Consider the following 11,274-nt stretch of genomic DNA (forward strand, 5'->3'; position numbering starts at 1 on the left):
TCTACAGTAAGGGCGGTTATAACTTTTCTTAAAGAAACCAAACTAGCAAGTAGAATTTATTTATTTATTTATTTATTTTTTTTGGGGGGGGGGGAGCTCAGGGTGGAAGCTGGAGGAGCTGAACACGCAGCGCCAGCTGAAGCTTGGGCTTTGGTCCTATGGGTTTTTTTTTTTTTTTTTTTTAATGATGACGTCCCAATGTGATCACACCTCAGTCCAGTAGATGGCGGTAATGCACTATGATTGCAAGCTGCCAATAAAATTTACAGAAGAAGAAGAAGAAGAAGAAGAAGAAGGGGATCGCGTCCATAGATATCATATATAAACGCTAGATGTCTTATGGCGCAGTCACTTCCAGCATCACCGTTCGGCCATCTTGTCACAGTGAAGCTGTGAATTAAGGTGAGTGATCAGCATGCACACAAATCCTCATATCTCGCTGAAATCTTGACGGATTTACAAACGGTTTGGTTTCTTACAAACGTTATTAACGTGGCTATAATTCCGAATGCTTAAACATGTATGTTATAATTATTCATATGTATGCAGTGTCATAACTACATCTCTGACGTTTATAACAAACCAAACCGTTTGAAAATCGGTAGAAAATTGAGCAAGTTATGGTTATTTAAAAGTACATGCACCATTAAACGAGTGAGCGAGCACACTGTGGCAAGATGGCCGCCACGTGCGGACGTCGACCTCCATTGGTCAACAGCGCGCACGAGACGTCTAGCCTTTATATATGATATCTATGGTCGCGTCAACCGGACTCTTATTTTGAAGTGCTGTCAGCTGCGGCTTCCGGTTGTGTGAAAGCATGCTTGTGATTGAGAGCAGCTGTTTATGGTGTTCTTCAGGTTTATTCGCACGACCAGCACACTTTTAAATACTTCATCTTTTACACGAAACAAGCCCTTTAAGAGTGTCATCATGTGTAAAGAGCTGAAGACGAGAGTGCTGCGGATTCCCCCTCACAGCTCAGAGTATCTGACTTCACAGCAGCGTGGTGAGTTATAATCACATCTCCATCATGATATCAGCCGATAAACACACACTTATGCTCGTGTTTCATAACGCAGACTCAAGAGTAACTTCTGGTTTCTGTGTGTAAATTGTCCTCCAAAATGTCCAGCGGTGTCTTTAATGTTTTTACTTCAGTGTCATTTCAGTTATTTCATGAGTTTATGAGTCTGCAGAAACATGTGGTCTAAATGACATTTAATATTTATTTTTGTCATATTTTGTCTGCTTTTGTTAAACTACATTAGTCATGTTGTTATAGCTGGCAATTTCTGTATTAAATGACATATAATTAAAATTAACCTTTTGTTTTTGCTTAATTTGCTTGTTTAAAGGTGATCACTTATTAACAGTATTATTGTGCATATTTAACAATTTTAATATCAAGCATGCTCTTTATGTGAAGTATGAAATGCTTGCTTTATACTTTGGGTGAACTGGTTGGTGATGCTGAAACTGGGGGTCAGTTTATATTTAATATATTTGTGCACTCACGTGTCACAATTATTTCAGTCTTTGTTCAGATTATCATATTTCTAAAATTTTAATATTCATAACAATCTATAGCAGGGGTGTTCAAACTGAGGCAGGGGACAGGTTCAGAGAAAAAGCAGTGTAGAAAAATACATTTGAAATAAATAAAAAAACATTAATTAAAATAAATAAATAAAGTTAAGTAAAATAGACAAAATAGAAATAGATAGATTGTATTAGATTGAAATAAATTAAAATAAATCAAACTTGTTTTAAACAAATGATTAAAACAAATAAAAACATGAATTAAATGGGCAAAATTATTCATTAAAATTATTAAATAAAAAAAATGATTTGTATATATTTGATTTAAACTAATAAAAGTGAATACATTTTATGTAAAACAACAATAATAACTATATAAATACAACTGATAAAAAAATAATGAAAGATAAATAAATAAAATCAATGGTAAAATAAATAAAAAAAAAAGATTAAACTTAGGAAATAGATTAAAATTTAAAACTGCATAAATTACATGAAGTATGATTTAAATAGATAATGCATTTATATATTTGATTAAAATGTTGTTTTAATTAAAAATAAATGCATGTACAAAATATATATCGTAATCGTACATCTGCAAATTTGCAGTGAGTAAAGAAATTAAATGCTGTAATGTAACATAGGCTAACAGAAAAACTATTATGTGAGTCGCATGCAAATTATCATATTTTTAAATATTTTTTATTTTTAATATTTTTTTTAAATATTTTTTAATCATATTAAGCCCTGGCCTATAGGATTAATGGATCTGAAAATACAAGGTTTTTGCACAAATTAAAATAGACGTAGCAAATGTTTCCAAAACTTTTAATGCGAGTCTATCAATTATTATCAATTATTATCAATAATAATGAAACAAATGTGAATGTTGGAGCCTGTGGATGTACCTGTAGTGTTCTGATCCTCTTTCTCCCTGGTGTGTGTGTCAGAGTGTGTTCTGATCCTCTTTCTCCCTGGTGTGTGTGTCAGAGTGTGTTCTGATCCGTGTTTCTCCGGTGTGTGTGTGTGTCAGAGTGTGTTCTGATCCTCTTTCTCCGGGTGTGTGTGTCAGAGTGTGTTCTGATCCTCTTTCTCCCGGGTGTGTGTGTGTGTGTGTCAGAGTGTGTTCTGATCCTCTTTCTCCCTGGTGTGTGTGTCAGAGTGTGTTCTGATCCGTGTTTCTCCGGTGTGTGTGTGTGTGTCAGAGTGTGTTCTGATCCTCTTTCTCCGGGTGTGTGTGTCAGAGTGTGTTCTGATCCTCTTTCTCCCGGGTGTGTGTGTGTCAGAGTGTGTTCTGATCCGTGTTTCTCTGGATGTGTGTTTCTCCCTGGTGTGTGTGTCAGAGTGTGTTCTGATCCGTGTTTCTCTGGATGTGTGTGTTTCTCCCTGGTGTGTGTGTCAGAGTGTGTTCTGGAGGCCCTGAGGTCCACATCAGCGGCTCTGAAGAGCGGGCAGGTCGTGGCTCTTCCCACCGACACCATCTACGGTCTGGCTTGTGTGGCCCAGAACTCGTCCGCCGTACAAAGGGTTTACGACATCAAGGGCCGGAACGGGGACAAGCCTCTCGCCATCTGTGTCGGGGAGATACAGGACATATACAGGTGCAGTTCTGCAGCCCTCTAACTCTCTGGGGCTCTTCGGGAAAGTTTTACGTGTTTATTTTTATTTTTTATTTTTACTTCATTGGAATTGTACAAAACTTGGTAAAGGTTTTGGCACTTGCTATGTGAACACAAAAAGTAAAAAATCATGGACATGATTCGAAAAGGTTAAATGGTCCTGAAAAAAAAGTCGCACTTGTTCTGTTTCATGGTCAAAAATGTATTTCACGAATGTCCTCTAGTGGAAGCGTGTGGTACTGCAGCCGAACAAGATTTTCTCACTGAAAGCTAATTTTTTTTGTGATATCAACCTCAAATTTGGAACAGAGCGAGTTTAGATTTATTGCTTTGATTTTCTCACAGTTTTAGAGTAAAATATGATTTCGAAATTTTTTATTTTTGTGCATTTTTTTTATGACAATACACATAAAATGCTGTTACTTTTTTTCTAAGTTAACTTTTTAAAACTTTTTTCACTTCAGCAATAATCTAAAAGTGTCGTCTTTGAAAAGAGATCAAACTTCAGTCTGTCGCTTTAAAGCGTTTGAGATTTACCAGTTTAAGTTGGACATTTAGTTTTCAGGTCTGTTCTCAAAAAGAGAATAAATGGATTATAAATACAGCATAAATATAATTTAGTATAAAAAAAATCCCCTAAAAATTCTAAATATTAAATAAAGAACCTTATGAATGTAAAATATAGTACATTTATTTCATTGACACAAAAAAATAAATAAAAATCTGTCATTTCCAACCTTTGGCTCAGCAAAGATGCATTCAGTTCATCAAATGTGACTGAAAAGTCATTTGTTACAAATCATTTCTATTTCAAATAATGCATCACAGTTTCCACAAAAATATTGATAATAATCATAAATGTTTCTTGAGCATCAAATCATCATATTATACTGATTTCTGAAGGATCATGTGACACTGAAGACTGGAGTAATGATGCTGAACATCAGCTTTGATCACAGGAATAAATTACACTTTACTATATATTCACATAGAAAACAGCTATTTTAAATTAATATAATATTTCACAATATTTATGGTATTTTTGATCAAATAAACGCAGCCTTTGGTGAGCAGAAGAGACATGGTTTTGTTGTTGCATCACGGTAATGTACTTGATTTTTGATCTAGTGCAGTAATACTGCTATTGAGGTGTTGATGATGTGCTGTGGTGTTCGTGTGGTGTAAGGCCTGCTTCTGCTGTGTGCAGGTTCTGTAAAGTGTCTGTGAAGGAGGATCTGCTGTCGGATCTGCTGCCGGGACCCGTCACACTCGTTCTGGAGAGATCCGACACACTGAACGCTGATCTCAATCCCTTCACTAAGGTTAGGCTCTCGGAAACACACCCCTAGACTCAACATTTACTTTAAAGCTGCAGTCCGTAACTTTTTTGGGTTAAAAATGATCCAAAATAATTTTGTTTTCAACACTCTCTGCTCGCCTTAGCTCATTTCAAACCGGTAAGCTTGTAATAATGTTTAACTCCAGTGGTACTGGTGGATTTCAGCGGGAAATTCAAGCATGTCTTTGCGTCATTACGTCACATCTGTCCACATAAAGAAGAGTCTCGGCTAGTCGGCTGTGAGTGTGAGGATGTTGGAGGTGGAGATTTATAGCCTTTTCTCACAGCACTGGATATAATTCAATAATTAATTCACAATGGTTCAAACGACAATCACCAGTGACGACTGGAGACTCACCCGGTGTAAAACGCGAAAGACTTCGGAGTGGCTACAGAAAAAGACACTGCAACCGGCCCATGCGAAAACCAGGATAAATATTGAAAGGGCATTTAGAAAGGTAAAAATTAGATTATATTCCAGTTTAAATATGCATCTGATTACAGATACGTGTGTTTGGATCATAGAGAGCCAGTTCTAAGGAACATTAATTTGCTGGTATGATAATTAGACATTAGTCTGCACAGAAATGGAGACTGAACTACAGGGAGCCCTAACACATTACATGTAGTCACGCAATGCTGATGTTGTTAACATTAACAATTTGAGAACAAAAGTATAATTTGCACGGTTTGACGTGATATGATAAGCGATCGTTAGATTTAATCAGTGTGATTTACGGCAATGCTTTTTCCCCTTAGTTGCTCAGAACAAAAGTGGATGTTACTTGTTCAGAACATTTTCCGGTGAAAACTCTAATGTTGGTCATACTTCCAAAAGTATAATCTGTGATTGCGAACGACAGTATCAGCACCGACTGACAGCCGCACATTCTCCTCAAAACACTGGATTCGTCCGTGCCGAGGCACAACCCACGTACAGCTGATAATTCCGCCAATAACTGCAATTGCAGATTTCTAACAGAGATGGCGACACAGAGGAAATACTACGGATTGCAGCTTATATACTCTGGTCTAAGTCTGAATGTAATGTTTCTATACACTTAACTGCATGTTAAGTGCACTTGCAATTTAATCAAATCTTTCAACAATTGAAGTGGATCAAAAAAGTTCATCAAAGTTGTCCTAAGACCAGAACGATTGTTCAAAATTCATGTATAACTTTGATGAAATGTTTTGAACTTTTGATCCACTTCAAATGTCGACTACTGTAGATTATATGTATATTAAATGCAATTAGTTGAACTTTGTTGTGCTTTTTGACCCACTTAAAAACATCTTATGTAATTCCATAATTACTTCTATTGTCTTTTAAAATGTGGTGAGTTACTGCTGAATGTATTTATGATAATCTTAATATTAAATATTAAATTATTAAAGGGATACTTCACCTCTGGAAAGATGAATGTGTATTTAAATTGGGTCATTTATGTAGTAGAAATGTGAAATTATTTTTGAATTTGGAGCTTTCTAGACTGAGAAAAGCCAGAATTTATTTTTGGCTCATGTGGATGAAAGACAACAACTCCCAGAATGCACTTGCTTCGCTGCTCTACTAGACCACTCCCAAGCCACGCCTACCGGTTAGAGAGCAGTTGTAAACAATAAAGCTAAGCTACAAGTGAGTCTCCGTGACGAGTCTGCCCGGGTTTTTGAGATCGCATATCGCACAAAATGTCTGGGATTCGGCTTTTGCGTTCTACAGTCGCCATTCATCATGTTTACTGTGGCGAGCAGGACGAGACTGAGGGCCGCGGGAGAACGGCGTGAGGCCGGTGGCGTGATTACTGATGACCGACACCTGTGAGACGCACCGGTCTCGTATCTCTCACGGAGGAGCGGGTATTTTCTTAGCAATGGTAAAACGCACATCAACCGATCACTTGTTTAGCGTTCATGTAAACACTACATTCAGATTCACCAATCGGAATGAATTCAGCTAGATTGAAACAAAAGGTGTGCATGTAAACAATGAATGGCGACTGCAGAAAGCAAAAGCCGAATCCCGGACTTTTTGGACGATCTCGACGGCTGGACATGTCCGGGAAAAAGAGGATGTATGGTAACCCCTACTACTCAGCTTTCTCCACAGAATAAGAACTCGATAGGTTAGCTTCCAAATAAAGATGGCTGACACTGCTTGTACATTCTGTGAGTGAGATCACATGTTGAAAACATGCGGGACAGCTCCTCCTACTGGCTGTAGTCTTTCGCCTCTGGCCAAAAAATCCTCCGATGACACAAAATGACGATTTTTGCGTCATCGGAGGATTTTTTCAGACAAAAAATACATAAATCTCTCCTCTCAGGGGGATATGAGGGTGGAAAGCATGGTAATTAAAATACTACAGGTTTTCTACTGATACAAAGCTTAATGCTAAATCCTGAAGTATCCCTTTAAATATCTTAGTATTTATGATAATGATAATATCAACTTTAAATGTAATGTCATGACATACTACCGTAAAATTTATAATCAAATGCTTTACATGTGCTTTAACACATCAGAATCAGTGTCCTTCTGTAAAGCATGACAAAAGATTATTAAAACAAAGATTTAAAATGTACTTGAAGGTAAAACAGAACTATTATAAAGTGAGTTAAGAAACATTGGGTTACACTTTATTTTAAGGTGTCTGTGCAATGATACAGTACAGTAATGAGAAATGATTAAACTATGTGCACTTACTGTAGGGTAGGATTAGGGTTTGTTTTTAGGGTGAGTTGCATGTAATTATGCATAATTTATAGTTATTACTACAGTAAATGTATGTAACACTGTAAATTAGTGTTACCAGAAGAGTCCTGAAAGTGTCGCTCTTTAAGTACACTTAAGTGTCCTTTCATTTCATCATTTCATCAATGTTATATTCTCTGCAAGTACAGTTTTAAAATGTACTTAAAGTCCCCCTGTACTCAATAATTGTATCTCTTAAAACTCATCTTTAATCACCAAAATGATATAATTAAGCTTTTGTTCCTTGATAAAAATTATCTTCATGCCTTAAATAGCTTGAATGTAACTCGACACGCTTGCCTCATTTAGTATGCGCGGTTCTATGAATATGCAAATGAGCCCCGCCTCCACTCACTCACTCAGAGATCCTCTGGTTGACGATCACACGTTGATCTGATTGGTTACAGTAGTGGTTCTCAACGCCAATATCGAACAGCTTGATTTGAGACAGGAGGAAACATATAAGAAGATAAAATAAAAAAAACTGGATGGATTTTTATCATTTTATGATGGTTGTGTACAGGCACTGCCAACACACATTTCAGTACAATCAACTTGTAAAAGTGCATGTACCATTATATGACCCCTTTAAGGAGAAAATACTCAGCAATGGAGTCGACTTATGAATTTACACATGCTTTGTCTTAAAGCATATTAAAAACACCACATAGACACATAAACAACATTAAAGGCTGGATTTTCACCACAGGGGGACTTTAAGATGTGAAGTTCACTACGAGTGTACTTTAGTCAATGTTGTCCCTGTTGTTGTGTGTGTTTAAGAGCCGTGTCATTATTGTTGTGTTTGCTGCAGCTCATCGGGGTCCGTATCCCAGATCACCCGTTCATGAGACGCCTCTGTCAGATGTGTGGCGAACCGCTCGCGCTCACCAGCGCTAACGTCAGCGCTCACACCAGTACGGTTGCTGCTAGCGTAAGCACACGACTCCACAACTCCCAGTGCTTTCTCAGTGGGCTTTGGTCTGAGTTTGACGTGTGTGTGTGTGGTTTTCTGCAGGAGTTTGAGAATCTGTGGCCCAGTCTGGCGGTTGTGGTGGACGGAGGCCCGATTGGAGATCAGAACCGCTTGGGTTCGACAGTCGTGGATCTGTCCGTGAGTGGCAGATACCGCATCATCAGGCCGGGATGGTGAGTGACTCTCAGAACCTCATTAACACGTTCATAGAGACTTGAGTTGCATCTTCGCTACTATATAGGAGGCAAGAACAGAGGAGTGTGAAACACACTTGTGAACGTCTGCGGAGTGATTTTATCTTTGTCTCGTCGTTTAAGCAGGTTTATTAGGCTGCCGTCCCTTTAAGAGCTGCACGGATCCAATATACTGATACACACACGTTTTCTAGCTCAACTGTTTATGTTCACTTTAGACATAACCGACTGTGTTTACGAGGATACTTACCAAAGCGGCATTTTACAGAATTTATTCATATTTAAGGAGAAAATACTCAGCAATGGTGTCGACTTATGAATTTACACATGGTTTGTCTTAAAGCATATTATAAACACCACATACAAACAACATTAAAAGCTGGATTTTCACCACAGGGGGACTAAATGTTTTCATTTATTTTTTCATTTATTTCGGTTTGGTCATTTACAGATCATTCAAACAAATCATTCGAAACATAAAACACAATAGATGACCAGGTGCAGGCAGAAGCTAAAGCTTATTATGCCTGCCCTTAACTATAGAATCATAAATGCAGCACATTAATGACAACATCTGTTCATAAAATTAACACATTAGTGGACCATTGTCCACACCAAAAGCAAGCCTATTTAGTTCATTTTCATTCTGTTGAATATTTTTCCATTGTTATTCTCTTGAAAATATGTTTAAACTGAAAAAGAGACGTGGCTTGTTTTAACTCATTACAGCAACTATTCCTAATTTAACTCCTTTATTTGATAAACAATGTTCTCTTAATGTAGAATGTATTTGTGGTTGATTAAATATACATAGTCCTCTGAGATTATAATTACTTTCTCGCTGGGTAAACAATATTTGCAAACATTTAGGAATTTTATTAATGTGTAATGTGTGCAAATGTGTATCTACTCTCATCTCTCCACACACTCTTTCACGGTTAAAACTAAAGCGTCTTCTGAGACACATCAGCCTAAAAATGTAACTTTTAAACCGTTTTGTCATCCTAACAACAAACAGCTTAATCAAGAACGTGAAATATTGATATATTAACAATTTCTATATTCTTGTCCCTCTTGTTCTCTATATTCTTGTGGTTGTGGTGTTTACTTCAAATACAACCTTTTTTAAATGATTTATTTATTGTTTGTTAGGGCTGCACGATATTGAAGAACAATGCAATAACTCATTAAATAATGCGATACGATAATTCTTAAAGTGTGTAAAATAAACTTAAAATTATCTTTAAAATATATTTAAAAGTATATAACCTACATGCGTTTCACATTCTTTTTGTGACTAGAAAACATCTCTACAACTTCTGACAGTGAACATCAGTGTTTTACTGTAGCATAAGAAGTGTTATTTTAACATCAGCAGGGTTCAGGTTATCCTACATTAGGGTTATTAAACAACAGAAACTGAATAATCAAATGTAAAAATAAAACACGGCTTAGTTTTCACTGTATGAATTAAACATATCCTGATTCTTATTAAAGCTACAAAAGTTATTCAGCCGAGAGCAGCGAGTGATTTTCTGTCTTTTGTTCATGACACCAGTTATTGCAAGCCATTGCGATATGCATATTGCGATACATTTGTGATATTTCGATAATTTCGATATATTGTGCAGCCCTATTGTTTATTAAGCACTTTCAATGCAACTCAAGGTTGACACAAAAGTGCTGTACAATACAACTAAAATCTGATACAATACAAATACAACAATACAAAAGAACACAACTCAACACAATATAAACATTGAAAGCTGTTACCAACACAATACCTGGTTGAAAGCTATTGATAAAAGGTGTTTAAGCATTTTTAATCAAGATTACAGGATCTCAACGACCTGTTTGGTTTATGGATGGGAACTGCATCTGAAAGATGAGACAGTGATTTATTATGTAGAGACTTAAAAACAAAAGTCGTCATTTTAAAAACCCGTTCTCCTGTGTTGTCTCTCAGCGCTCTCTCTGCTACAGTTAAAGTCCTCGAGGGCAAGCATGGACTCCAGGAGGATCCCGTCGATCACTGAGTCTCAGAGCGGAGGGAGAAGCGGCCCATGAAGAAGAGCTTCTCTGAACCGAGTCTCATGTTTTAGCTTTGAGTTTGGTGCCTTAAATCTTCCTCTCAGGAGTCTGGGTCATTCTATACAGCTCTCCAGTTACACTGTGTGTTATGTTGGGAGTGTTATTATGAGTTGATTGATATGTTAAAGTACACTAATACTTAAGTTTTTTTATTTTTATTATTTATTGCAGTTTTAAACTCTAGTGATTGTCGAATTCGGAGGAGTCCGTTGTTCTCTGGCAGAGCAACAGTCAGAACCTGAATCTGACATGAACTTTCATTTATTACTGTACGGTTTTGCATTGTGGACCAAAGCAAAGTTAATCATCTTATTGCCATCTTTTTATTTTAATTTTATTTTTGCAATAGTCCATCAACATTTAGGTTTTGAAATTAAAATATTATGTCCTTGCTGGCTTTGTTTCATTTTATTTCATACATTTTGTTTTTATAATGCCTTTTATAATGTTTGTTGCCTGTCGTAAAGCTGTTTGATCAATAAATAATGCATACATAGTAATTTAAGCACATTCCTCACATTCTTTTAACTAAAATTCAAAATAACTGCATAACCCTTTTAAAGGGATACTCCACTTTAAAATGAAAATTCTGTCATCATATACTCACCCTCATGTTGTTTCAACAGTCAGAAAACTCAGTCAAAACTCCTCAATACATTAAAACATTTTTATTTTTTTTTGTGAATTTCAGAACTCTTTAATTTCCTTTTTTTTGGTCTTTTTCAAAAAAGTGACTAGAAACGATTTTTTGTTTTTGT

The 11,274-nt window shown here is 36.5% G+C and overlaps 1 protein-coding gene across 2 annotated transcripts; it reads left to right on the forward strand.

The window, feature by feature from the left end:
- The first annotated feature begins 252 nt into the window (after positions 1-252).
- On the forward strand, positions 253-11,016 carry yrdc (yrdC N(6)-threonylcarbamoyltransferase domain containing). 2 transcript variants are annotated; one of them, XM_084088473.1, is made up of 7 exons: positions 253-402; positions 861-1,009; positions 2,945-3,143; positions 4,369-4,483; positions 8,070-8,189; positions 8,274-8,404; positions 10,392-11,016. In XM_084088473.1, the coding sequence occupies exons 2-7, from the start codon at positions 934-936 to the stop codon at positions 10,459-10,461; spliced, it is 711 nt and encodes a 236-aa protein (XP_083944599.1). In that variant the 5' UTR covers positions 253-402; positions 861-933; the 3' UTR covers positions 10,462-11,016. The 2 variants fall into 2 exon arrangements, with proteins under 2 accessions (XP_083944599.1, XP_083944598.1); XM_084088472.1 differs by lacking the exon at positions 253-402 and having other exon boundaries at positions 769-1,009.
- The last annotated feature ends 258 nt before the right edge of the window (positions 11,017-11,274 follow it).

Source organism: Abramis brama, assembly GCF_963993115.1.
Source record: "Abramis brama genome assembly, chromosome: 17".
Lineage (NCBI taxonomy): Eukaryota > Metazoa > Chordata > Actinopteri > Cypriniformes > Leuciscidae > Abramis > Abramis brama.

What these genes read in the sequence shown, in the direction of transcription:
- yrdc (XM_084088472.1), top strand. Translation starts at nt 847, where the DNA reads ATGGTGTTCTTCAGGTTTATTCGCACGACCAGCACACTTTTAAATACT. An exon ending in TCTGACTTCACAGCAGCGTG is followed by an intron (nt 1,010 to 2,944) that starts GTGAGTTATAAT and finishes TGTGTGTGTCAG; the next exon opens with AGTGTGTTCTGGAGGCCCTG. An exon ending in GAGATACAGGACATATACAG is followed by an intron (nt 3,144 to 4,368) that starts GTGCAGTTCTGC and finishes TGCTGTGTGCAG; the next exon opens with GTTCTGTAAAGTGTCTGTGA.